Source organism: Balaenoptera ricei, chromosome 8, assembly GCF_028023285.1.
Source record: "Balaenoptera ricei isolate mBalRic1 chromosome 8, mBalRic1.hap2, whole genome shotgun sequence".
NCBI lineage: Eukaryota > Metazoa > Chordata > Mammalia > Artiodactyla > Balaenopteridae > Balaenoptera > Balaenoptera ricei.
Genome location: NC_082646.1, coordinates 106706409 through 106733650, shown reverse-complemented (window position 1 = coordinate 106733650; position 27242 = coordinate 106706409). Strand labels below are relative to the sequence as shown.

Sequence of the window (27242 nt, the reverse complement as noted above, 5' to 3'; positions counted from 1 at the left end):
GCTTCCCTCTCCCCCGGCCTTGCCCCCTCCCTCTGCTCCCAGATTCAGTTGGTTCTTCTTGTGCCTTCCTCCTTCCGTTCGCAGCGGCCCCCTGTCCGCAGGCCCTGCCTTCGCTCTCGTGTCCCCTGGCTCGGCAGTCACAGAAGCCAGGCCCAGCTGCCTGTTTGCGGGGAGTCCGGGGGACGGGTGGGTGTGAGAGAACATCTTCCAGAGAAATACATAAGCTAGTTTTTGTTCTGTAAAATGACACCTTTCATACTTGACTGAATTTTCCAGTAAGTTCCCAACCACTTGTTCAGAAGCTGTGATTTTTGTCTCCTTCCCCACGCTCCAGCCAGGGGACAGCTCCACTCAGGAGCCATGAGATGTGGGGTGCGTGCAGAGCACACCCTGCCAGAGACCCCAGAGGCGGTGTTTCCTGCTTCACCCTCTCACTTTCCTAGGACATTCTGGTACACCTCTCTGTCCCACCATTGGTGGGCAGCGGGTCCTCACGAACCTGGTGTGGCTTGGTGCTCCAGCCCGGGCCTGGTGGCCGGACAGAGAGACCAGGGACAGCCCAGCCCCTTCCCTCTCCCACCTGACTTCCTCCCGTTGAGCAAAGGAGGGCGGCGCTCCACGTGGATGTCCTTAGTATAGTGGCCCCCAGGCTGAGCAGCTCGAAACCCAAGCCAGCCAGTGGCCAGCGGAGGCCGCCTCACTCTGCTTTGTCTCGGCTGGGCTGTCGGGGGCCTGGACATCCCTGCCGGCCAGTGGTCAGCCGCCAGGGCCTGGAGCCATCATCACAGAGCCACTGTGGCGGGGGGGGGGGGGGGGGGGGGCGGGAGCAGGCTTCCCACCAGGCACGCCCTCGGGGGTCTCAGGGACTCTTCCACTCTGACCTCTGACCCCGGCCCACCCTCCTAGTGCTGCTCTCTAGGCCTCTGCTGGGTCCGAGTCTCCAGGAACTGGCCATGTTCCCTGCAGCCTCGGCCCACCATCCCACACTGTGTCCTCATTGGGAATTCACTGTTTACGGTGCAGTGGCTTAACCACGCTTGCCTGTGGGAAGGAAAAGCAAACTGAAGACAGGACTTTTTTTTCTTGCATTAAAAAAAGTTTAACTGTGCTGAAGCTGGCTTCTGGTGCTGAGATGTCTCTTCCCGGGGCCTGCTCCCCACGGTGCCTGCGGGGGCGCTGGCAGAGCATTCGGGGGGCCAAGATACCAGCGGAGACAGATTGGCAAGCCTGGCAGGGTGAGGCCTGCAAGGGGGCTGACGACCCCCACTCCTTGTGCTAGATGGGGGCTGAGCAGGAATGGTTTATTTGGGGGAAGGATGGGGTGAGGAAGTTGGGAGAGCCTCTGATGACTAGGGACTAGGCTGTGCCCCCCAGGGGTCAGGGGAGCAGGCGCCCCCCCCCTGTGATCTTCACAGCATCTCCTTCAACCTGGGCTCCGCCCTAGCTGTGGACGGACAGGTGGGCGCCCATGGGGCTCAGGGCACTGGGAGGGGTCAGGCAGACAGGGTATATCCTGGGCTCCGTGCTGGCCCCAGGGTCGTTTAGAGAAGCCAGTACTTTGAAGGCGGACCAAGCAGGTAACACCAACAAAACTACAAAGGGTGGGGCCGGCCGATGTGGCAGATAGGGGACTGTTCGTACCCACAGAGGGGAGGGTGACAAATTGGGAGCCGACGCCGTGGAAGGGTGCAGATTTGAGGTGCAGTCGCGGGGGAGACTGCTCCAGGCACACTTGTGGCAAAAGGCAGGACGTGAACAGGTGCCTGCGGGTTTTGAGGGCCAGGCTGAGTGCTCTAGCCGAGGTGGCGGGCGTCCGGTCTGACGGCCCCAGAGGCTCCCCACCCTCCCGGCACCACTCACATGGTTCACCCTGATCCTCGTGACCCAGGAGGTCAGCGTTCTCTCCATGTCACAGCCAAGAACCTAAGACTCAGGAGAGCTTGAAGAGCGAGTGTAGCGGGAGGAGATTCAAACCTGGGTCAGCTCAACCCCAGATGGGGCACTCCGCTGTGTTTCTAATGGAAAATACCCTTTCAAAGGAAAAACAAAGCTGATGGCTCACTTCGTCCCCCAAAGTCTGCAGCTGTAGACTCAGGTTTGAGAAACGCACCTTGAAGCCTAAATGCCGTCACTCCAGCCCGGGGCCCTGAAAGCTTGGGGCAGCCCCTCTATTTCCAGGGTCACCCGAGACAGGGAGATGCTTGTTGAAGCTGTTAGAACACAAAGAGAACACAGGACCGTGCTTCCGGTCCCCCCACCCCCGCACGTCCCAGCGTGGGGTGGCAGGGGGCGGTGAACCCCCTAAGGCTGCCCCAGAAAGTGACTGCTGGTCTGAGGCTGGAAAAGGGGCCGAGGGCAGGCATCTGCCCCCCGTGCAGCCCCGGAGCTCGTGGCCTGGTTGGGGTTTTACAGGCTGAGGGGGAGTCCTCTCCTGGCTGTAAGGGGGTTCAGGAGGGCCAGTGGGGTGCACTAAGGTGTGACCACCCTCCCGGGGACCAGCCCGCACCCCTTGCCTCCTCCCCAGCTCCCAACTGGCCAGGGCCCTGGGTGAAAGGCCCCCTCTTCAGAGGCTGGTCTGGGGTCAGGACAGGGCTCCACCCGGCTGCCAGCGCTCCTGGCATCAGAGACCTTTGGGGCAGTCTGCCCACCCCTCTGGCCCTTGGGCGCCACCAAGTCTGCGAGCCCCAGGGCCCTCAGATCCCAGGGCCCAGGAGACACGGGGCGGGAGGGGGGCACCCACTGCGTCCGGGCCCTGCACAGCAGCTCTGTTTTACACCTGGAGGTTCCAGGTGAGAGCAATAAACATTTCTTCTGCTCTTTGATAAACAAAGGGTTAATCGTGACTCCCACCCAGTGCCCTCTTATTATCTCACGTGGGCTGGTCAGAGGACTTGCCCAAGGCCACCAGGCAATGGCAAGGTTAGGAAGCCCACCCATCAGTCCTGCCCCTCAGCATTCAAAGCAGCACCTCAGGGCAGACAGGCAGGAGTTCGAATCCCAGCTCTGCCACTTGCTGGGGCTCAGCCGTCCTCTCCTCTCCCCTCAGGTGTCCGATGCAGACAGTGACCCCTGCTTCCCAGAGGAAGGGCCCATGGATGCCCGACTTGAGTGGCCACCTTTCCTGAGCACCTCGGGGAGGCCGATCAGGGTGGGGGTGAGGGTCGGTGCAGGGAGCCCAGCTCCCCACCCAACTCCCAGAACAAAGCAGGCGGGACCCACCCTTCCCTAAAGCAACTTGCAGACTTGGTGGCGCCCAAGGGCCAGAGGGGTGGTGGCCGAGGGGGCTTGGGCCTGGCTTCCTGTGCTCCCAGAGGGATTGATAATTATAAAACCACATGGGGCTGCAGCCGCTGTGGCCGTGGAGCCTGGGAGCCCCTATGGCGTGTTGGAGCAGCACAGAGAAGGTTTTTGGAAGAAAAGCCAGGATGATGAAATCACCATATGTCCACCCATTTGGAGTGTGGACCTTTCAAAGGACACATCCTTGGTGTGCTGGGGTGAGCGGGGAGTGGGCGTGGGGGGCTGCCAAGGACTAGCGTGGGGAGTGGGGACCCTCAACCCTACCGTCTGCATCAGCCCCTTCCCGCAAGCCACCCCAGCAGACACACTTTTTTTTTGCCTCTCTTCGCGGCTTGTGGGATCTTCATTCCCTGACCAGGGATTGAACCCGTGCCCTCGGCAGTGAAAGTGCAGAGTGCTAACCACTGGACTGCCAGGGAATACACACATTTCAGTCAAACCTGGAGGCCTGAGCAGCAGTGCAACTCTACATGAGCTCCCGACCCTCCAACCACGTGCTCCTCCTAGAGAGACAAGCTCCAGCCACTACTGCAGGCCGCTCCCTGTACCATTTGCCGCCCACTCCTGAGCTGGGGCAGTTCTCTATTGCGTACAGAGACAGAGACCCAGAGAGACAGAAGTCACTCAACAGTAGGCAGGGCTGTAGGATCCCACAGCCGCTTCTCCTTGTTCTCTGGCTCCTGGGCCAGGAGTGGGGCGCTGCACTTCCGGTGTGGCCAAGGTCAGGGGCGGCCTGCCATTCTAGTTAGCCCTGCGGGACTATATGCTGAGAGCAGCTTCGGGAGGCAGGGCTGGGAGAGGCTCATCCTCAGCCACCCGGGCTGAACCTTGACCTTTGGGAAAGGGGAGCCACAGACCAGGGTCTGGAGGCCTAAGATGTGGGTGCGGATGTGACAGACCCTGGAGCCTGCCTTGTGTCTGGGCCCCTCCCAGACCCACAGGCATATGCTATGGGGGTCAGAAAACCTGGGTTCCCTGCTTTCCCCTGCGATCTCACCTTCCTCCTCTTTGGGGTCCCCCCCTCATCTGAACCGTCCTTCCCTTCTGCCAGGCCTGGGTCATTAAACTGACAGTTCCCTTTTCTCACCATCTAAGACCCTCCTCAGAAGCCTACATACATCAAGTCCACCACAGTCTGGCCTTCCCCTGTCCCCTGTCCCCAGAGTCCAGATGCCACACGCTGCCCTTCTGCTGCCAGGCACTGGCCTAGGCCTGGAACCTGGGTAAGGAGCTTGAGGCCGGCACTACCCACCACCCACCTCCCACCTCCCCATCCTCAAGGTATTAATCTGTTAATAAGGGAGGGAAATAATAACTTCCTCCTTCTGGCAGGGCCCTTGTGAAGATAACAGATCTGCATTCACTTTGAAATGCTAAGAGGCACGTAGGAATGCAAGTCTGCTGCCCTCAGGGCTGGGTGAGAGCTAGTGCCAGCACCTCAATGCCAAAGGGGCTCAGAGGGGAGAGAGGTTATGGAGGAGGTGACCCTCCAGGAAGCAGTGACCAGTGACCAGAGGAGTGTGAATAAGGACGCGGTGGGAAGAAGGGGATGGTGGAGGTCTCCTGCTCAGACTCACTCATCCCTGGAGCACCCACCCGCTGGTCCAGGGCCCCACACACAGGATCAGAGAACAGATCTGCTCAGCAAAGCAGGCCCAAGTGCCGGAGCTGTTTCTGACAGCGGGGGAGGACTGGCTGCTTGTCGAGGCTGGAACAGAATGAGTCTTGAGGGGCATTCTGGCCTTACAACTGCAAAGCAATGGGTAGGGAGTCTGACCCGACCCCCTTTTATAGACAAGGAAACTGAGGCTTGGAACAAGGATGTGACAAAAAAACGAATACAGGACCAAATCGAATCATGTACCAGATGGGCATGGAGTGCCGAGGGCCAGTCCCAGCTCCGCCCCATGAAGACCCCAGCAGGACACAGTTTTTGCTGTCTGGGGCTCCGTTTTCCCTCTGCTGTACTATGTGGGGACAGAGTCTGAAAGGCCAGGGGATGATGGACTTGTTTGAGAACTTGGCATTCAGAGAGGCTAAAGGTCACACAGGGAGTGAGCTGGGACCCAGAGGCCTCACCAGTTGGCCCTTGACTGCTGATCCTGGGGGACATGGTAGGGTGGAGGCGGGGGATCAGGGTGTCCAAGAGGGGCAGAGGAGGAATGGCCCATCTTCCACCCTGGACCCTCTCCCTACCTTTTGCTCCCCAGGAAATGGAACTTGGTCCTGTCCTGAGCACCTGGCCCTCCTCTGGTCTCTGGCGCCCTCCTGTGGCTGCGGAGGGTGGGAACCCTTCCTGTGGGCCCTTTCCCTGCCCCGCCCCCTTAAGGAGGGCCTAGACCGCTTCAGGTGAGAGCCGGGAGGGCTCAACACACCATCCCGACCCTTGTCCCTCACCCCCTGCCAGGAGACACAGAGGCAATGACAGCATCCTCAGATTTGGGTTTGAATCCTGGCTCCCCTCCCGCCACCTGACTGACTTGGGTGAGACAGCCCATTGCACAGACCTTGGCTGCTGCCACAGCGCAGGTCTCTGAGGAGATCAAATGGGAGACCCTGGGGGAAGCCCCCAGCGTGCTGCTAGGGATGCTCAGTTCAGCTCCTCACAACTTCACAGAGCGCCTCCCCCCTCAACACGGGCAAATTAGCCCTGTACGGACTCAAGACGGTCCCCATCTGAGGCAGGAGGCAAATCTCCAAAGAGATTTTTTAATGGAAGAATTTGTTGTCTGAAGCCACTAAAATGCCCCACCCTTTGGTCCCTCCTCTTGGACAGCCCCACAGCCCCATGGCGTCTGGTCCAGCCCAGCTGAAGGCAGCTGGACAGAAGTCAGAAATATCACTGGACAGAGTCAGTCCCTCCCCTCTCCCACCTCCTCCAGCCCAGCCTCGACCTCTCCTTGGCCCTCACGTTCCAGGCGGGCCTCCCAGGCTTAAAAAGCCTGTGGTGACATTACCAGCCCCGCCCCACTCCAGGGTCTAGCTGCGAGGCTTCCTCACCCTCAGCCCCTCAATTCACCTTCGTCCTTCCCAAGCCTCAGTGTGTCCATCTGCCAAATGGGTGTAACCATCCCTGCCTCACCTACCGGTCTCCCAGGTCGGCTGTAACGATGCAAACAACATTAAATCAGAAACTAGCCAGTTTTTTGGAGGGGGTGCCGAGAGGCCGGCATCCCGGGGAGGGAGCGGACTACAACTCCCATCCGGCTCCGGGGCCGCGGGAGTCCCCAGCCCCTCTCCCCGCGTTGAGGGAGAGGCTGCCCCTGCTCCAGGGGGGCTAGGGAAGCTGCAGTGCCCTGCGCATCCCCCACCTAGGATAGGGGCAGGCGAGGGCCATGGTGGGCCTGGGCCTGGGGCCGCGAGAGGATAAGTGCGCCCGTCCGGGCCGCGATGGGACACCCCTCCCCCGCCTCTCCTCCCCCTCCCCCACCCTACCCCCTCTCCCCCTCCCCACCCCACCCCGCCTTCCTTGCTCCGCCCCGCCCAGGAGTTACTCTTCGGGGCCCGCCCCCCCACTTCCTGGCCGGGAGTTGGGCCCGCCCCCGCGCGCCTCCGCCCTCCCACCTTCACCTCCAGTCGCGTCTCCCATTGGCCGGCGCACACCTGCCCGTCCGTCGGGGGGCGGGGCGGAGGGTGGGGCGCGGCGCCCAGGTGAGGGCGCGCAGGCGGCTCCGGAGGAAGGTGACAGCGGGGAGGGCGGGAGGGTGGGGGGAGGACGCGCGGACCGACAGACAGACGGACCGACGGGCGGGCATGCGGGCCACTCGACTCTAGCCCGGGCTCAGGGCTCCGGCCGCAGCCATGGAGCGGCGGTTGCGCGCGCTGGAGCGGCTGGCGCGGAGCGAGGCCGGCGGCGGCCCGGGGCTCGACGGCCTCTTGGATCTGCTGCTGGGGCTGCACCAAGAGCTCAGCAGCGCCCCCCTGCGGCGGGAGCGCAACGTGGCGCAGTTCCTGAACTGGGGTGAGTGGCCCGGGAGGGACCGTGGGGGGGTGGCCCGAGGGACACCGCGCCAGGAGCCTCTCCCTCCGTGCTCCACGCCCACAGACCCTCCCGCGGGGAACCGCACTCCCACAGGTTCCCCCCGCTCCCAGACGACCCGCACTGGCCCTGATACGTGCCACCAGACTCCGGCCCTCTCAGTCACCTGCACACTTTACCCTCATTCAGATTCACACACACACTTGTTCCCACTCCCAGAACCTGGCACGTGTGCACCACACACATCTCAGACACACAGAAACTTGGCCCCAGGTGTAGACCCCAGACACATGTACACAGTACACGCTCCACACAGAGTCACCTCATGACCCGTGAGAACACAGCCTCTCACACGGAGACCCCTGTGCATGTGAGCCACTGACACACATGCTTTCTCTGGCTCCCACATTCCACAGACACACTGAGACACTCACGTGCAACTCCTGGAGAGACCCAGGGAACCCTGCCGACCCCCGCACCCATGCTGGATCTGATACACACTTGTCTGCTTCCACTCACAGATCCATAGGTAGTGCACACTTGCAGGCATCCGCCGCCCACCCCACCCCACACTTCCATTTCCCTGCACACCAGACCACCCAAGACTGGACACAGGAACCAACCTCAGACCCTTTGTGCGCAAGCGGCTGGCCAGGCCTCCTGAGGGCTGCTCCCCAGGGCTGGGGAAGGGGGCTGGATGGAGGTGGGTCTGCACCCCTTCCTGGCGTTGACTCATCTGAGTCACTGGGAGTGGCTGGCCCGGGATGACCCTGAATCCAGTGTGGGCACTGGTGCCACCCCCAGGGCTCCCTGGTCACGCCCGGCCAGGCCATGGGGGAAGGCCATGGGGGCCTGGCTTGGAGGGCGGGGTGAGGCGAGTGTTTGCCCAGTGGGCGACTAGCATTCCTGGCACTCCTGAGATCTGGGCAGGCACGAGGCCCAACCTGGCACGGTTAGGGGCCTGTGAGACATGCCAGTGAGTTGGGTCCAGTGCCAGCCCTTTCCTCTAGGGTGAGGGCAGTCGGAGGGCCCCTGCCTCTGCTGCCCAGCTGTCTCCCCGGCACTCCTGCACCTTATGTGTGTGTGTCTGACTATGTTGTCATCACCCCCTGTGATGCCCACACACACGTGTGCTCCTCCCTGCCTGCCTCTGGCACCTCTGCCCTGGACCCCAGCGTGGGGGCCTGTCTGTTGACATCTCCCCAGGTAACTCACAGAGCAGTGACTCACTCTGCTCCTGCCCCAACTTGTCCCTGCTCCTGCCCAGAGCCCCCATCCCTGCTCCTGCCCAGAGCCCCAATCCCTGCAGCAAGGCAAGGGGACTGGGCAGCCTGTCCTGGGGGCCTGGGTCCTCCCGGCTATGGGCCCCAGGCTTTGGCCCCTGTCTGGCTGATGGGTAGCCACCCTCACCTCAGACCTGCAGCTGCTCCTCCCCAGCTGCACACATGGACCCAGGAAAAAGACAATTAATTTCTGTAAGGAGGTTTCCACACCACCCATGCTGGGGGGGTTCTGCCTGATAAACCTGTGGAGCAGCTCTCTGTCCCAACCACAGACCTGCCCAGCTGGCAGGGAGTTTACCTGCTGGCAGGGGGAAACTGAGGCAAGGAGCCAGACTGTAGCTGCCCCCAACCCCTGCTGCGCCCCCTCACCTCCCTAAGTTTCCAGGCCCCAATTCCCTCCCACAGGCCTGGGGCTCCTCCAGGCCTAGAAGGGCCGGGGAGTGGCTGGACATGTCCCTCCTGGGAGTGTCAGGGACTCTAAGGAGGAGGTTTGTGGCCAGATGCAGGTCCAGAGAGCGAGGCAGGGCTCAGAGTCATAGGGCTGGTCAGGCCTGGAGGAGATCCTGAGCGCTCACATCCTCAGGTGCCAGCGTCAGGCGCCAGGGAAAGGCGTTTTGGCCCTGTTTTTGAGTCTTGTGAGAACCTGGGCAGACCTCACTGTGCCTCCGGCCTGAGGAGGCCCCACACGGGGAGCACAGAGCCTGCCCGCCCAGAGCCCCGTAGAACCGTGCCCTACCTATCCTCCGGGGCCGCCCCAGGCCTCACTCCAGCCAGGTACCTCTGTGCCTACAGAGGGACCCACAGCTCCTCAGTGGCAGAGAAGCCTCTCTGGGGACAAGGAATGTTGCCGGTCCAGTTTCCCAAGACAGGCCCTGGCCTGGTCCTGCTAAAGGGCCAAGAACTGTGAGCTGGGGGTGGGAATGGTATCCCCATCATTCCAGGGTGACCTGGCCAGCCATGGTCAGCCCCCAGGCTGGGGAGAACTACAAATCCCATCAGCCCCTGAGATAGAGGCCACCTGGAATCTGGGGACAGGGGTCCAGGGAACCATGGATTCCGGAGCGCCAGGTAGTCAGCCAAGCCAGGACCCCACCTTCCATGCTTCCTGACCGTGGCTGAATGGGCTGCAGCGCCTGTCAACCCCTTGGCCAGAGACCATCCCTGCGAAGGTCATCCCTGCCCTGGCCTTGTGGGAGCTGCAGGTGAGAGAGAGCCTCCCTGCAGGCTCTCTGAGCCCCACTTTGTGTGCCCTCAGTCAGCCCCTTCATAGCAAAGGTGAAAGAGCTGCAGCTGCAGAGAGATGACTTTGAGATCTTGAAGGTGATCGGCCGAGGGGCCTTCGGGGAGGTGAGCAAAGGGCCTTGGGGTGGGGGGTAGGAGGGCGTTTGCACCCAGGCTGGACTGATCCCAGTGCTCTCTGTGGCCTCAGGTCGCTGTGGTGAGGCAGAGGGACAGTGGCCAGATTTTTGCCATGAAAATGTTGCACAAGTGGGAGATGCTGAAGAGGGCCGAGGTCAGTGTTGTGTCTGGGGGAACTCTGGGTGGCTACAGACCTCCGGGACCTGCAGGGGAAGCGGTCGGGCATGGCTGCGAACAGGAAGAGGATCCACCCCCGGCAGCGCGTATTCCTCCTATCCCTTCCACACAATAAGCCTTTCTTAGAACAAGCAGAGTTGTTCCCATTTTCTTCCTTTTTTTTTTTTTTTGGCTGCGTTGGGTCTTCGTTGCTGCGCGTAGGCTTTCTCTAGTTGCGGCGAACAGGGGCTACTCTTCGTTGTGGTGCGCGGGCTTCTCATTTTGGTGGCTTCTCTTGTTGTGGAGCACGGGCTCTAGGCGTGTGGGCTTCAGTAGTTGTGGCACGCGGGCTTCAGTAGTTGTGGCTCGCGGGCTCCGGAGCACAGGCTTAGTAGTTGTGACGCGTGGGCTTAGTTGCTCCACGGCATGTGGGATCTTCCCGGACCAGGGCTCGAACCCGTGTGCCCTGCATAGGCAGGTGGATTCTTAGCCACTGCACCACCAGGGAAGTCCCCCCATTTTCTTTATGATAACACTGAGGCCCAGAGCCATAAAGCACAGGCTCAGGCTCACACAGGTGACCTTGATCCACATTCCTAGACTTACTGAATCTTCCTCCATCCCCTGAGCTGGCAAGGTGGGGTTCCTGGGCTCCAATCCCACCCCCCTCCCTTACCCCCTGTGCCCCAAAACTGTTGCAGACGGCCTGTTTCCGGGAGGAGCGGGACGTTCTGGTGAAGGGGGACAGCCGCTGGGTGACCGCTCTGCATTACGCCTTCCAAGATGAGGAGTACCTGGTGAGGATGCTCAGCAAAGCTGGAGGGGGTTACCTGGGGACAAAGGAGAAGGCTTTTGGGGGCCAGAAGCACTGATCCAGGAAGAGAGAGACCCTCCTACTGGGACCGAAAGGCTTCCACTCCCCACCAGCTCAGGCCTAGGGCCTCCTGCCTGAGCTTTGGCTGGGAGCTGGCTGCCCCAGAGCTGCTGGGAGACACAGCCTTGCGTTCCCAGAGCCCTGTGGGACCCCTGTGAGGCGGGTGGGAGATGGGTCCCTGGGGCAGGTGCCCCCCCGCCATCTGATTCTTGCCTCCTGCCCACCACCTTCTAGTACCTGGTGATGGACTACTACGCTGGAGGGGACCTCCTCACTCTGCTGAGCCGCTTTGAGGACCGTCTCCCGCCCGAGATGGCCCAGTTCTACCTGGCCGAGATGGTGCTGGCCATCCACTCGCTGCATCAGCTGGGCTACGTCCACAGGTGGGGTCCCCAAAGCCCCTGCTGCACTTTCAGTCCCTGTTGACAGCTCTGGGGGCAGCTGACCACATAAGTGCCAAGCCCTGTGCTGGGTGCTTCGTATGCACAGAACCTTTGAATTCTCACACCCAAAACCTTGTGTGATGGGAGCTGCTATCATTCCATTTTCCAGATGAGGTAGTCAGGGCTTAGCACAGGTAAGCACCTGGCTCACGGTGACTCAGCCAGTGGGTCGCCGAGCCGTGGATTGCACTGGGGGAGTCTGACTCCTGTGTCCCCCACGGTACACTCAGCTGCCTCCAAGGGTCGTCCTTATGGGTCCCTCTCCCCAACTTAACCACCTTCCTTCTTTGGAGCCAGGAGGCCTGGCCATCATCCTTCCCCCCTCCCACACGTGGGCACACACACTGCTCACGTGTGGATGCAGGAACATGTGCGAGCATACACACACTCGCACACCCAGGCATGTGCCTAAATGCACATCTACATGCACAGATCAAGCCCCTCACTCTCCCTGTCCTCCCCCAGGGACGTCAAGCCGGACAATGTCCTGCTGGACATGAACGGGCACATCCGCTTGGCCGACTTTGGCTCCTGCCTACGGCTCAACAACAGTGGCATGGTAAGGGACCCCGCCCTAGATGGGGACAGAGGAGACCTGGCTGGGAGAACTCCTAGGGGAACGGGAGGCACCAGGCCTAGTGCAGGTGGCATCAGACTCCCAGGGGAAGGAGGGGCTAGGCCTGGGGCCCAGGTGGGGGCACCGGGCCAGCCAAACCCTAGGGAGTTGGGGTGCTAGGCCCAGACCCGAGATCGTGGTGAGGGGCCGAGCCTGAGGCCATGGTCATGGCGTCATCAACACCACCACCCACAGGTGGATTCGTCGGTGGCAGTGGGGACGCCCGACTACATCTCCCCTGAGATCCTGCAGGCCATGGAGGAGGGCAGGGGCCACTACGGCCCACAGTGTGACTGGTGGTCCCTGGGGGTCTGTGCCTACGAGCTGCTCTTTGGGGAGACGCCCTTCTACGCTGAATCCCTGGTGGAAACCTACGGCAAGATCATGAACCACGAGGTCTGGCCACCAGGCCCTGGGGTTCTGGGAAGGCAGCGGGACTCCTGAGTCTGCGAGGTTGGAGATGCCTGGAGGCAAGGGTGGGATTCTGGACACTCACCTGCACCCCTCCCCCGGGCCTGCAGGACCACCTGCAGTTCCCCCCAGATGCGCCCGATGTGCCGGCCAGTGCCCAAGACCTGATCCGCCAGCTGCTGTGCCGCCAGGAGGAGCGTCTGGGCCACGGAGGGCTGGATGACTTCCGGAACCACCCCTTCTTCGAAGGTGTGGACTGGGAGCGGCTGGCGACGAGCACTGCCCCCTACATCCCCGAGGTTCGCGGGCCCATGGACACCTCCAACTTCGACGTGGATGACGACACCCTCAACCATCCAGTGAGTGGAGGGGCCCACAGCAGTGGGGAAACTGCCTTGAATCTCAGTGGCTGTGGGACCCTCCCCCGCACCGCGAAGTTTCCCAAAGCAGTTGCTGGGCTGGGGATGAGGCCTTCAGACCCCAGAGACTCATGGGAGTTATGGTTCACCTGGGCTGGTTCACCTGCACTGAGGTGGCTTGTGCCAGGTGAAGGTCCTTTGACCACAGGTGTCATCCTGTTAATTAGAAATCATATAAGAAAGAAAATTCCCAGCAGCACCTGGGAGGCCGGAACCTCAGAGACTTATGGGAGTTGTAGTCTTTTTGGGGGGGGGGCTGTGTTATCCCTCTAGGTTCCCACCTGAGCAGGAGGAGGTCGGCACTCAGTCCCAGGGGGTCTCCTGGGTCTCGAGCCTCCACCTGGAGCTGTACCTGTTACAGGTACAGAGCTGTACCTCTCCTTCTCCTCCTGCAGGGGACCCTGCCGCCACCCTCCCACGGGACCTTCTTAGGCCACCACCTGCCATTCGTGGGTTTCACCTATACCTCAGGCAGGTGAGTCTAGTCCTCACGCACCTGGTGGGAAGCTGGGGTCTGCTGGCATGGAGAACACCAGGAGCGTAGCCCATCAGGACCCTGGGAAAGTAACTGAATGGCCCACCTGGTATCCGCATGAGACAGGTGCTCGGGAAGTGTGCTCTGAGCCCTCAGCCGGACAACCCCCACCATGCCCTCAAGGTCCTGGTGGGGCTATGCCTCCTATGGGTCCTGCCCCAGCATTTGGCCCTCACAGGACCCTCCACGGCTGGCTGGGCGAGTACTGGACTCAGAGCCAGAGGCCTAGTACTGCTCCCCGAGCCTCACTTTGTACCCCTATAAAATGGGCAGGATGCTCTCAGCCCAGTTCCATTTGTGGGGCTGGTCTGAGACTGCAGCGAGGTCCTGGGGGAGTGGGAGTTGCAAAGTGTAAGTAGATGCGGATGCGTCTGACCCTCACTCGTGGAGCGCTCACTATGTGCTGGGCGTGGGGTCCCCTGGGCCCTTATCACTGAGTCCTCTTGACGGCCCTTGGAAGAGCCCCTAGCATCACCTGCATTTTCCTGTGAGAAAACTGAGATTCTAATATGTTCAAGGTCACACAGCTTGTAAGGGCCAGGGCTGGGGCTTGAACCAGGGCCCGGGGACCCTGGAACCACTGCTCTGGGCTGCTGCCCACACTAACAGCCTGAGGCCTCCTAAGGGCAGGGTCTGGTCTTGATTGTTTTTCTTCCCCACACAGAGCCCAGACTTGGGTACAGAGCTGGTGCATAGTGGGTGTTTCTTAGGTGAATGCATGTTTGGATGCAGAAAAATGGAGGAGGCTGGAGGGTGGTTCTCTGCCAACTCTTGTTGCCCTGCTCTCCCCAGTCTGGGCCCTGAGAGCAGTTCTGAGCAGTTGGCTGCCCTGGAGCGGAAGCTCCGCAGTTTGGAGCAGGAGAAGGTGGAGCTGAGCCGGAAGCTCCAAGGTACGGGGGAGCCGGCTGGGCTGGGCAGGGTGGGTCTGCCCTGGGGGCTGCCGCTGCAGGACGAGCTCCTCACCTGTGGGTGCCCCCCACTGCAGAGGCTCTGCAGACCCCCTCAGACCATCGGGAGCTGGAGCAGCTACGGAAGGAAGTGCAGACTCTGCAGGACAGGATGTCAGGTACCCCCCAGCACCCCGTCTCTTTCCCCTCCACCCTCACCTTGGGGGCTGAGCTGTTTTCCCAACACGGCTGAGTCCAACCTGGGTTCCAGTCCTGCCCCTGCTCTGTACGTGCTGTGTGATCTTAGGGAAGTATCTTAAACTCTCTTGAGTCTGCATGTAGAAAATGGGCCAAGCTGGGGTGAGGGTTCCGTGAGATACTGCACATAGAGTTCCTGGCTGAGGCTGGGCTCTCAGTGTGTGCGGGTCTCAGTGACAATTCCTGGCAGAGACGCTGAGGGACAGCAAAGTGGACGGGCGCCCGGCTGGTAGCTCAGGCCAGGACAGTGACCTGCGGCAGGAGAGAGACCAGCTCCTCCAGGTAGGGCTTGGTGAGGTGGGTGAGTGGCCCAGAGTTCGATGCTAAGGGGGTCCGTGCCCTGACTCCAGGCCTTGCCCTCCCCACCCCCACCTGGACCGCAGGAGCTGGTCGAGGCTCGGGCAGGGCTGCGGGCGCAGGAGCAGGAGCTGTGCAGGGCCCAGGGGTGGCAGGAGGAGCTGCTCCAGAAGCTGCAGGAGGCCCAGGAGAGAGAGGTGGCCATGGCCAGTGAGACCCAGGCCCTGAACTCCCAGCTGGAGGAAGCCTGGGATGCCCAGAGGGAGGTGAGTGATGGGCGTGGGTGGGGACAGCAACAGGGCCCTGCCCCCAGGACCTCTGGTGTGGCTGGGGAGCTCGGTTCGGGGTGCCGGGAACACCAAGTGCCTTTGCACCCCCTCTGTGGCTGGCCAAGGCCTGAGCGAGGGAACAGGTAGGGTGGGCAAGGGTCCAATGCCTCCACTCCTGCTGCAGCCGGCAGAGCCCGAGAGTCTGGAGCAAGGCCAAGAGTTGGGGTGGACAGGGACGTCCCTGGCGGTCCAGTGGTTAAGACTCTGCGCTTCTACTGCAGGGGGCGCGGGTTTGATCCCTGGTCGGGGAACTAAGATCCCACATGCCGCGAGGAGCGGCCAAAAAAAAAAAAAAAAATAAGAGTTGGGGTGGACAAGGTCAGCACTGGCTGCCTCTGCACCCCATCCCAGCTGCAGGCCCAGGTGGCCACCCTGAGCCAGGAGGTGACGCAGCTCCAGAGACAGCAGGAACGAAGCCTGGAGAAGGAGCCTCCCCAGATCAAGGTGGTGGGGCCTTACCCCCTGCCAAGTGGCACTTCTCTTGGCCTGACCCCACTCAGGGTCCTCAGGGCCAGGCCCCAGGGGTAGGGTGGGCCATGGCTCCTTGGGCCCCTGCCCTGAGCCCTCTCCATGTCCTGCAGACCATCCACACCGCCTCTGAGACCAACGGCACAGGATCGCCTGAGGGCAGCAGGCCTCAGGAAGCACAGCTGAGACAGGAGGTAGCTGCCCTGCGTGTGCAGCTGGAGCAGGCCCGCGGCCACGGGTGAGCTGGGCAGCCGGGGCAGGGGACAGGGCGAGGGCCCGAGCTGGGCGTCACGGAGTCGTCCTCCTCCCCCGCAGGCCGAATGGGAAGGAGGCGGCTCTGCGGCGGCTGCAGGAGGAGAACCAGCAGCTGAGCCGCGAGCAGCAGCGGGTGAGCAGGGCGGGCAGAGGGCCGGAGAGACAGGCCGGTGGTGGGACAGAGGCGGGGGGCCGGCAGGGCGGGCGGGGAGGGCTGCCAGGGCCACGGGCCGGCCATAGTGGGCGAGCGAGGGTGGACACGGGTGGGCCTCAGGGGTGCTGGGGCCCCTGGGGGCTGAGCCCTCCTTCCCACCTGACCCCCAGCTGGTGGAGGAGCTGGAGCGGGAGCAGCAGAGCAAGCAGAGACTGGAGGGCGAGCAGCGGGAGACAGAGAGCAACTGGGAGGCCCAGATCGCGGACATCCTCAGCTGGTGGGGGCCCCGGGGCTCGGGGTGGGGGCCCCGGGGCTCGGGGCAGGGGCGGGGCCCAGGCAGGGCTGAGGGCGCGGCCCCTGACCCTGAGCCCCCTTCCCAATCAGGGTGAATGACGAGAAGGTGTCAAGAGGCTACCTGCAGGCGCTGGCCACCAAGATGGCCGAGGAGCTGGAGTCCTTGCGGAACGTGGGCACCCAGACTCTCCCTGCCCGGCCGCTGGTGAGCCCCGGGGACACCCAGGGGGAGGGGTGCCAGGAGCCGCACTCCACAGGTAGGGACACTAGCTCACGGAAGATCAGGGACTTGCCTAAACTCACACCGGTTCAGGGGCAGAGCTGGGGCTTTGAGCCTGGCCAGGTGGTGCGGCGGGAGAGGGCCTCTGAGGTAATCAGGCCCTCGGGGCATCTTACGTTGATTGCCCCTGGCCACCAGGATCACCAGTGGAAGGCACGGCGGCTGCAGAAGATGGAGGCGTCGGCCAGGCTGGAGCTGCAGTCAGCACTTGAGGCCGAGATACGGGCCAAGCAGGGCCTGCAGGAGCGGCTGACGCAGGTGCAGGAGGCCCAGCTGCGGGCTGAGAGGTGAGACCGCGGGCAGGCACTGCGAGGGGCCCAGGACCCATGCAGAGGCCTGTGGCGAGCTCTTGCCTGGTTCTCCCCAGCCGTCTGCAGGAGGTCGAGAGGCAGAACCAGGGCCTGCAGCAGGAGCTGGCTACCCTCCGGGAGGAGCTGCGGGCCCATGGGCCGGGGGGTGAGTGGCCGTCCGCGTGCCTTGTCCTAGAGCAAGTCCTCTGCTCCAGGTCACCAAGGGAGTCCCACGACAACCTGGCCGGGCTGTGGAGACAAGAGTTTGTTCCAGACTCTGCTGCCTAACCCACTATCTGTTAGCTAGCACTTACTGAGCACCTGCTGTATGCCAGCCCCCCAACCCTTCCCGGCCTGTGGTCATTTCCCCATTTTACTGAGGTGGAAACTGAGGTCCCCGCCCTGGCCCCTGGTTTCCTCAGTGACAAGTGTTAGGGTGGAGTCCCTGGTCCCAGTGACCTGTGCCCTCTGTTTGCAGACACCAAGCCCTCAAACTCCCTGATTCCCTTCCTGTCCTTCCGGAGCTCAGAGGTAAGAACGGGTGCGGGGCTGGCTGGGGCAGAGTCCCAGGGGAGGACACAGGGACCTTGACTCTGCCCCCATCCCATTCCCCAGAAGGATTCCACCAAGGACCCTGGCGTCTCAGGAGAGGCCCTGAAGCCTGGGCTGGAGCCCGAGCTGAGGCCAGAGGGCCGCCGCAGCCTGCGCCTGGGGGTGAGGACCGACAGGAGACCCGCAGTTCGGGGAGGCTGGGCCCCCACCCTCTGCCTGTGCACAGCTCACCTGTTTGCTCGCCCTCCCCTGCAGACTGTGTTCCCCAGAACGCCTGCTGCTACCACACCCCCTGCAGAAGGTCCTCCTGCAAAGGTCAGTGCCCGGCGGGGCGGAGCGGGGGCACCAAGCCATTCTGCCAGGTTTCCAAGGACCCGCTTGGGTTCCCCCCACGTGCGTCCTGGCTGGCAGACTGCAGTGGGGCTGGCGGTGGCGGCAATAAGTTTTGAGTACGACCACAGACTCGCTGGGGCTCAGAGTTCACACTGCCACCTGGCTCATTCCCTAGTCTTGCGCGAACCTCAGGGTGGCCGGGGTGGCGGGGTTGGGGGGGAGTGCGGCCGGGGCGGGGAGTGCGACGCCCTCGGAGGCCGCGATCAGGCATGGGTAATGGGCGTGTCCCCCTCCCCAGCCTGGCTCACACACGCTGCGCCCCCGGAGCTTCCCATCCCCCACCAAGTGTCTCCGCTGCACCTCGCTGATGCTGGGCCTGGGCCGTCAGGGCCTGGGCTGTGACGGTGAGACCCTCACCCACTCCACCCCCCTGCACACCAGCCTCCCACGCGCCAGCCACAGCCCCTAGGTGGGGGGAACGGAAGTGGCCCCGAGCCTGCCACACCCAGGCAGTTTCAGGCCAGGCCACTGGCGCCTCCCGGTCAGCATTTCCCACTGCTCCGTTTTCTTTTTCTTTTCTCACTTTATGGGGAATCGGTGCCAGCTCAGGGGTCACCATGGCCCGAGGGGAGCTGGGGCTAGGAGGGCCCAGGGTCCCGGGTCCAGGCTGCCCGCACCCCACCTCATACCACCCATCGGCTCCCGCTTTCCCCACAGCTTGCGGCTACTTCTGTCACTCGACTTGTGCCCCACAGGCCCCACCCTGCCCCGTGCCCCCTGACCTCCTCCACACGGCCCTGGGAGTGCACCCTGAAACGGGCACGGGCACCGCCTACGAGGGCTTCTTGTCGGTGAGCCAGCACTGGGGGAGGGGGAAGACGGGCGTGGGTGGCTGGGCCCTGGCAGGCCCTCCCACGCCTGCTTTCCCCCCAGGTGCCACGGCCCTCGGGTGTCCGGCGGGGCTGGCAGCGAGTGTTTGCTGCCCTCAGTGATTCGCGCCTGCTGCTCTTTGATGCCCCAGACCCGAGGCTCAGCCCAGCCAGCGGGGCCCTCCTGCAGGCACTGGATCTGAGGTGGGTGCCAGGCGGTAGTTTGGGGCAGGGGATGTGTGGGTCAAGGGGGCAGCCGGGGCCGTGCGACCTCTGACCGGCTCCATGAACCTCCCAGGGACCTGCAGTTCTCAGCCACCCCTGTCCTGGCCTCGGATGTTATCCACGCCCAATCCAAGGACCTGCCCCGCATCTTTAGGGTGAGTTCGGGGTGGGGGGGTGGGGTGATGGACCAGACCTCTGTCTGCCTCTGTGTTGTCCCCACTCCAGCCACTTTTCTCCATCTCCATGGTTGCCCCCTTCCTCCTGCCCCCCTCGCCTCCACATGGACGGCTACAGTGGCTTCCGCTCTGGTCCGTGTAGCTACACTTCATCCTGCAGTGCAGTTTTCCATATATGAAGCTGGTTGTGTCCTGCCGCGTTTAGGACCCTTCTGCGGCTCCCCATCGCCCTCAGGATGCTCCTAACCGTAGCCTTGAGGCCCCACATCTCTGACCCTACCAGCTCCCTGCCCCTCCCCCACTCCAGCACTCCGGGTTACTCCACTCATCCCCCAGGCTCCGGCAGAAATGTCTCTTCCTCTGGGAAGTCGTCTTTCACTGCTTAGCCTGGGTGAGGGGGCCCCACCCTGTGGTCCCACAATGCCCCATCCTTCCCCTCCGATGGCACTGGTCCCCGGGCTCTGGAGTCATCCCCATGCTTGTCTGACCACCTCACCTGGCTTATCACCTGCTGCAAGACAGCACCTAGCAGTGCCCTGGGCAAGCCAATGCCCGTGCTAATAAGCATCAGCCGATGGAGAGAGGGACGGGAGGAAGGACGGCTGGCTCTTGGCCCTCTGCCCTCCAGCCTGAGTCCCCGCCCACAGGTGACGGCCTCCCAGCTGACGGTGCCGCCTGCCACGTGCACCGTGCTGCTGTTGGCGGAGAGCGAGGGCGAGCGGGAGCGCTGGCTGCAGGTGCTGGGCGAGCTGCAGCAGCTGCTGCTGGACGCACGGCCCAGGCCCCGGCCGGTGTACACGCTCAAGGAGGCCTACGACAACGGGCTGCCGCTGCTGCCCCACGCGCTCTGCGCCGCCATCATCGGTGAGCCTCACACAGAGGGGGCGCCGCCCAGGCAGGCTCGGGGGAGGAGTCCCGGCCTGCCACGATCACTAGGGCCGCTGTCACTGCCCAGTCCCTGCAGCCCTGAGCTGTGGACCCTCCTGCACATGTGTCCTCCTCGCCACTCCTCTGGACACGGCTGTGTGTGTGGTGAGGGACCTGGGCTGAGGGTTGGGAGCCTGGCTTCTGCCGCTCCATTTCTCTGCGCCCTCCTTTCTGCTTTTTCTCAAAGAATCTCAAGTGAGCAAAAAGAGCAGAGGCTTTAGGAAGAGATAAAGGAGGGTTCCGCTCCTGACTCTTACCAGCAGCCAGGTGACCATGGGGGAGCCTCACACTGTCTCCTGCGGGGCTGCTGTGTTCAGCCAGGAGCCTGGTGCACAGCGGGGCCTCCGTGTCGGACAGCTGGGGAACAGGAGAGGAGGCTCCCTGGCCTCCCCCAGCAGCCAGGCCCTGAGCCGGCCCTGCCCCGGCGGGCTGGGACCTCTCCCTGCCATCCTTCAGGACGGGAGCTACAGGAGCCACTGCCCGCATCCTCCAGGTCCCCTGTGTCAGTCTGGAGCCGGGGGACAAGGGCATTTATCGAGCAGGGATTGCTGTGAGCTTAACACTCACCCTGCACTGCTTCATCTCTTCACAGCTTCACAGCAGCTGTGTGAGAAAGGTTGCCACTATTATCCCCGTTTTACATAAGGGGAAACCAAGGCTCCGAGAGGTGACGTGACTTACCCCAAATCCCACAGCTCGGGGTGGGGGGCCTCTCACCCTGACTCCTGTCCCCATGGCCCTTCCCTGTTAGAGCCAGACCAGACTCTGGGACAGAAGAGTCCAGTGATGCAGGGGCAGTGTCCTCAGGAGAAACCGAAGCTTAGCAAGGGCAGGCAAACTGCCCAGTCTCCTGCCTCTGGATGGGCCTTTGGACCCCTGACCCTCTCCCTCCCTCCCTCCACCAGACCAGAAACGGCTTGCTCTGGGCACTGAGGAGGGGCTCTTTGTGATCCACCTGCACAGCAACGGTACCTACCAGGCTGGGCCAGGGCGGGCGGGGTGCGCGTCAGCCCCAGGGGACAGAGGAGGCCGGGCACCGGGCTGCTCCTCACCGACCTGCCGGTGACACTCTCCCTCGCCAACCCCACAGACATCTTCCAGGTGGGTGAGTGCCGGCGGGTGCAGCGGCTGGCTGTGAGCCCCACCGCGGGCCTTCTGGTCGTGTTGTGCGGCCGCGGCCCCAGCGTGCGCCTCTTTGCCCTGGCCGAGCTGGAGAATGTGGAGGCATCAGGTGCCAAGATCCCCGAGTCTCGAGGCTGCCAGGCCCTGGCAGCCGGGCGCATCCTGCAGGCCCGCACCCCCGTGCTCTGTGTCGCAGTCAAGCGCCAGGTGCTCTGCTACCAACTGGGTCCAGGCCCGGGGCCCTGGCAGCGCCGCATCCGCGAGCTGCAGGCACCAGCACCTGTGCAGAGCCTGGGGCTGCTGGGTGACCGGCTGTGCGTGGGCGCGGCTGGCGCCTTCACCCTCTACCCGCTGCTCAACGAGGCTGCGCCCTTAGCGCTGGGAGCCAGTCTGGTGCCTGAGGAGCTGCTCCCATCCCGCGGGGGCCTGGGTGAGGCCCTGGGCGCCGTGGAGCTCAGTCTCAGTGAGTTCCTGCTGCTCTTCACCACCGCCGGGGTCTATGTGGACAGCGCCGGCCGCAAGTCTCGCATCCAAGAGCTGCTGTGGCCAGCAGTGCCCACGGGTTGGGGTGAGGCCTTTGGAGGGCCAGGCTGGGTGGGGCCCGACACCTGCGGTGTAGCCCACACGTTGGAGGAAGACAGGGCCCTGCCCAAACTCCTGAGCTTGGATTTGGAGGCCAGCGTGTGTCCTCCTGCCCGACCACACCCTCGGTGGCTTGCACGGGATCTTCCTCCCATGCCTTCGCTCATGCTCTTCCCCTGCCTGAAGTACTCTCCTTTTCGTACCTGGCAAACTGTTAACCGAGTCCAGCCCCAGTGGCAGCTCAGGGCCTAGAGCTGGTAGGCCCTCCAGAAATGACCCCCATGATTGCTGTCATTATCGTTACAGCTTTCACGCTCCCTCCCTCCCCCCCCACAATCGGTCCTTTGCTCCTTTTTGCTGCCCTACCTCTGTTCAGACCTCTGCCCTGGCTCTCTGCACCTTTTGTGTGTGGGGGGCCTGCAATTCTTCATCACATCCAGCACCCAGCCCAGGCAAGCGCACCCCAGATGCTATGAATGTTTGGAGGAATGAATGAATGAATGGACAGGGCAGCAGGGGAGTCACAAATGTCCACAGGTAGCTCGTGTGATGGGCTACAGCCTGGAAGAGAGGGACAGCACTCCTTTCATGAACAATCGCCCGTCTCGGGTGAGGCCTGTGGGTTGGGTCCAGACTGCTGGGGGCCAATTCCCAGCTCTCACTCACCACGGAGTGAGACTTAGCTCTGGGGTTTCCATTCCCTCATCTGTAAGTTAGGGGCAATAATACTACCTGCCTGGAGTTGTTTGAGAATTAAAGGAGAAAAAATATGCAGCATGGTTAGAACTAGGCCTGACATGGCTTAGAGTGAGTGCTCCCTGATTGTTATCTCTGACTTGCTATGGAGGTTGGGTGGGGCAACTGGGAGAAGAAGGACCTTCGGTGGGGCGTGGAAGTTACGGTGCTGTGACAGTGCACAGGGTGTTCCCTGTGATAGGGAGGGGGAAACAAGCCCAGAGAGGTGCCTCACTTGCCTGGGGCTGCACAGCACAGCTTCCCACTCTACAGGTTACGCAGCCCCCTACCTGACAGTGTTTAGCGAGAATGCCATCGATGTGTTTGATGTGAGGAGAGCAGAATGGGTCCAGACGGTGCCACTCAAGAAGGTGAGGGCCTGCTCAGATCCATGGGGCTGGACTGGGGTGCGGTCGGGTAGTATGGCGTGACCTCTGTGCCTGTTGCCTCAGGTGCGACCCCTGAACCCAGAGGGCTCCCTGTTCCTCTTTGGCACCGAGAAGGTCCGCCTGACCTACCTCAGGAACCCGCTGGCAGGTGAGGGAGAGTGGGGGTGGGAGGAAGGGGTGTGACCCTGAGCACCAGTTGACTGGCGCCGTGGGATCTTGTGAGCACCGCCCAGCTTTCTGCTTCTCCTGCAGATACGGACGAGTTCGACATCCCCAACCTCACCGACAACAGCCGGCGCCAGCTGTTCCGCACCAAGAGCAAGCGCCGCTTCTTCTTCCGCGTGTCGGAGGAGCAGCTGCAGCAGCAGCGCAGGTGCGCGTGCGTGGTGCGGTGGCTGGGCGGGACCTCCTACTCTTGGGGGCGGGGCGAAGCACGAGCCTCCCCGTCCCGTCCCGGAGAGGGCGGGGAGGTGTCACCTTAGCAGCCTTCCTCCCTTCACCCCTTCCCCCTGTAGGGAGATGCTGAAGGACCCTTTTGTGCGCTCCAAGCTCATCTCAACGCCCACCAACTTCAACCACCTGGTACACGTGGGCCCTGCAGACGGAAGGCCCAGCGCCAGGGACCTGCCCCCGGTGAGTGTGAGTCCTCTGGAGCCAATCCCAAGCCTCCCTGGTGAGGCTGAGCCAATCACCGGCCTCTGCTTACCTGGGACCCGGGACCTCAGGGCGTCCAGGCCGTATGCAGTTCATTTGACCTGGTTCCAGCCTTCCACACTGTCCCCAACAGGCTCCGGAAGAGAAGGGCCGAGGTGCCCGCAGCTCTGCCCCGCAGCGGCCCCACAGCTTCTCCGAGGCCTCGCGGCGCCCAGCTTCCATGGGCAGTGACGGCCTCGCTGGAGACGCGGACCACAGTAAGGACAGCCTCACTGCCTCCACGACCTCTGCGTCCCTCCCCCATGTTTCCATGCCCTTTGGACCCTTCAGACCTGATCCTGGATTTTTGTCCCCTTGCTTATCCTGCTCCTGGAGCAGTGAAGAGGAAGCCTTGGACGTCTCTGTCCAGCGAGTCGGTGTCCTGCCCCCAGGGATCTCTGAGCCCCGTGGCCTCCCTGATACAGGTGAGCCAGTGGGGGCTTTCCCTTTCCCCATTCAAAGGCAGGCATTTCTGTTTCGTGCTGGGCCCTGCGCTGGGACCTGAGGCCAGAGAACAAGCTGAGCCCATCCCTGCCTTGGATGCTAAGAGATGCTGACTCTCCCCTGTCTCGCCCCTTAGTGGGTCCCAGCAGGGGCCTGGAGGCAGGTCAGCCTAGGTCTGACTGTCTTGGCTCTGACTGTCCCAGCAGTGTGGCCCCGGGCGAGGTGCCCAGCCTCCCTGAGCTTGTCTCGCCTGTAAAATGAGGTTATTGTCATGAGACCTGTAGGAGGTACCTGGCACAAGGGGAGAGCACCACAACAGGGGAGCTCTTGGATTTTTTTTTTTTGGCCACGCCACATGGCTTGCGGGATCTTAGTTCCCTGACTAGAGATTGAACCCAGGCCCTCAGCAGTGAGAGTGCAGAGTCCTAGCCACTGGACTGCCAGGGATTTCCCGCTCTAGGAGTTCCTGTGGGTGAGAGGTCAGAGGAGGGAGCAGTCCACTCTGGCTGGGGACCAGGAAGATCTAAGGATTTGGGAAGGCTCCCACTCCCCCTCCAGCCACATCTCCAACTGCCGCCCCCGCTGCAGCCACACCAAGCCACTCAGAGCCCTGGGACCACCATGTTCTTTCCCACCTCCAGGCCCTTACCCCTGCTGTCTCCCCTGCTTCTCTTGAAACGCCCTTTCCTGTCGTCCACCTGATTAAGGCCCAGGCCATCTTCAAGGCTCTGCACCACTGTCACCTTCTCCAGAGACCACTTGGCTGCCTGGTCACATGGTCACTGCCGCCCTGGGGCTGGCGCCACCTTTGGCGCCCTCCTCCCTCCACCTCCTAACTGTTGGTCCTGCTGTGCTGTGATTTTCGTCTGGGTTCCTTGATTGTGGGGGTCAAGTTTGTCTTCTGCCTGGAGTAAAGCCTATTTGTTGATTGAATGTAGAATGGAGTGAATGAACAAAGGGGCTTTGGTTTGGGCTCCAGAGTTCAGTAGGATTTCCTCAGGCTCTTCTCACGTACCCCTACCCCACCTCACATCTGACCTCCTCCGATGGCCCTGCCGCAGCAAGGGATGTGTCCTGGGGAAGCCTCTGGGAGGCACTGACGTGGTGAGGGAAGAGTCCTGCTTCCTCCTTCTTTCTTTTTTTTTTTTTTTATAAATTTATTTATTTATTTTCGGCTGCATTGGGTGTTCGTTGCTGCGCACAGGCTTTCTCTAGTTGTGGCGAGCGGGGGCTACTCTTCGTTGTGGTGGGCGGGCTTCTCACTGCGGTGGCTTCTCTTGTTGCGGAGCACGGGCTCTAGGCGCGCGGGCTTCAGTAATTGTGGCTTGCAGGCTCAGTAGTTGTGGTGCATGGGCTTAGTTGCTCCGCGGCATGTAGGATCTTCCCGGACCAGGGCTCGAACCCGTGTCCCCTGCATTGGCAGGCGGAGTCGTAACCACTGTGCACCAGGGAAGTCCCCTGCCTTCCTCTTTCTACCCTGACTTCTTTCTGTTTCCACTCCAGGTCTCAGAACGGCCCTGGAGCCTCCCCCCGGCCTCTGAATCTGAGAGCTCCCCTTGACACCCTCCGGCGGGGCCCAACCCCCAATCCCAGGACCGAGAGATGTGAGGGAGCAAAGAGCTTGAGGAACGCCGTACTCCGGCTGGTCCGGGACGTGTGGAAATTTGGACTCAGGGAGGGCCTGGGCTGGGCAGCCATGGCCTGGGTTGCTAGGACAGCGCCGGGGTGGGGTGGGATCTGACTCCCAGCCCTCATCCCGCCCTTCGCTCTGCTCCCAGCCCCAGCCTGTGCTAGCCATGGGGAATAGGATGGCCCCCTTCTGCCCTGGGGGCCCCTCTGCGCCAGTGTCCAGGGGTGATTTTGCCAAAGTTCTCACTTCCAGGGCCAAGCCCAGGAGTGCTGTGCGCAAGAGTCCAGAAGAGGGACAGAGAGGGGCCGGGTTCCTGGGAGCAGTCTGGGGTCTTGGCTGTGGACTGTCTAACCCTCAAGGAGGTTGAGTTGGGGCATATCCCAGTCTCTGCTCAGGGTCAGGGCAGGAAAGACAGGCTCTAATCCAGAGAAAGAGGTAGAGAAGGAGGGAGAGGATGTCGGTGAAGGAGGTGAGAGAGGCAAGGGGGAGGAAAGGAAGTGCAAGAGGAGGGGATAGTGATTGGAAGGAGGTGAAAGCCATCCAGAGGAGGAGAGAAGGGTAAAGGAGGAGCGATGGAGAAGAGAGAGGCCAGAGGAGAGGGGTGGAGGGAGAGGGAGCTGGGAGAGCACACGCGCAGGCGCCTTCTGTCTGGGGGGGGAGTCAGTGGGGGTGGGAAGAGGGAGGGGCTCCGCGAGCCAACTGACATTGTCATCTAATCTGTCCAGGAGGAAGATAACTCCGAGCCAGGGATGGGATGGGGGGGTATTTATAAGGGCTACTTGGTGGGAGATGGGCACCCTACGGGTTTCCAGGCACACTCTGGCCCTTCGCAGAAAGGCGAGGGGTCCTTTTTCTCAAAGCTTCAACCACCTGTGTATTAGGGGATCATAGGGGCATTTTATTATTGATCACAGTCATTATTATTGTTATTATATTACTATTTTTATTAAACCTCCCCCTACTGATGAGTAGGGAGCAAAATAAGTATTTATCTCCTCAAATGCCATATTCCCGGGAGGGATAGACCCTGACACTCTGTGAGGCAGTAAGAAACCAATAAAGACAACTTTGTAAGCTGCTGGCCTCCCCGCCTGGATCTGTCTTCCTGGGGTTTAGAAAATGGAGGGAGGAGTGGGGGCATCAGAGACAGCTAAAGACCAGGTTGTCTTCCTGTATTTTCACAAATCATATGATGTTCACATGGGGGTAAGTGAGGAGAGTTTACAAGCGAAGGGACGGGACTTCCCTGGTGGCACCGTGGTTAAGAATCCGCCTGCCAGGGCTTCCCTGGTGGTGCAGTGGTTGAGAATCTGCCTGCCAATGCAGGGGACACGGGTTCGAGCCCTGGTCTGGGAAGATCCCACATACCGCGGAGCAACTGGGCCCGTGAGCCACAACTACTGAGCCTGCACGTCTGGAGCCTGTGCTCTGCAACAAGAGAGGCCGCGATAGTGAGAGGCCCGCGCACCGCGATGAAGAGTGGCCCCCGCTTGCCGCAACTGGAGAAAACCCTCGCACAGAAACGAAGACCCAACACAGCCAAAAATAAATAAATAAATAAATAAATAAATAAATAAATAAATAAATAAATGTATAAAGAAAAAAGAAAAGTCCTGGAAATCAGTAAACTAAAACTTTGTATAATTCCAAATTAGATGTAAGACTTGACAAAAAAAAA

At 61.9% G+C, this 27242-nt stretch overlaps 1 protein-coding gene across 6 annotated transcripts; it reads left to right on the top strand.

The window, feature by feature from the left end:
* Positions 1–7014: 7014 nt before the first annotated feature.
* CDC42BPG (CDC42 binding protein kinase gamma) lies at positions 7015–26642 on the top strand. Of its 6 annotated transcripts, none has more exons than XM_059931939.1 (37): positions 7015–7261; positions 9818–9909; positions 9992–10075; positions 10779–10874; positions 11186–11334; positions 11860–11953; positions 12206–12406; positions 12532–12780; positions 13236–13315; positions 14168–14265; positions 14361–14441; positions 14711–14802; positions 14904–15083; positions 15498–15590; positions 15728–15852; positions 15930–16002; positions 16194–16300; positions 16408–16522; positions 16736–16884; positions 16965–17053; positions 17366–17418; positions 17503–17601; positions 17695–17754; positions 18071–18176; positions 18490–18623; positions 18706–18845; positions 18940–19021; positions 19690–19906; positions 20875–20937; positions 21060–21659; positions 22682–22779; positions 22861–22945; positions 23050–23170; positions 23313–23430; positions 23585–23708; positions 23830–23915; positions 25438–26642. In XM_059931939.1, the coding sequence occupies exons 1-37, from the start codon at positions 7102–7104 to the stop codon at positions 25492–25494; spliced, it is 4650 nt and encodes a 1549-aa protein (XP_059787922.1). In that variant the 5' UTR covers positions 7015–7101; the 3' UTR covers positions 25495–26642. The 6 variants fall into 6 exon arrangements, with proteins under 6 accessions (XP_059787922.1, XP_059787921.1, XP_059787924.1 ...); XM_059931938.1 differs by having other exon boundaries at positions 23827–23915; XM_059931941.1 differs by lacking the exon at positions 25438–26642 and adding an exon at positions 24642–25431 and having other exon boundaries at positions 21060–21521; positions 23827–23915.
* Positions 26643–27242: the final 600 nt, after the last annotated feature.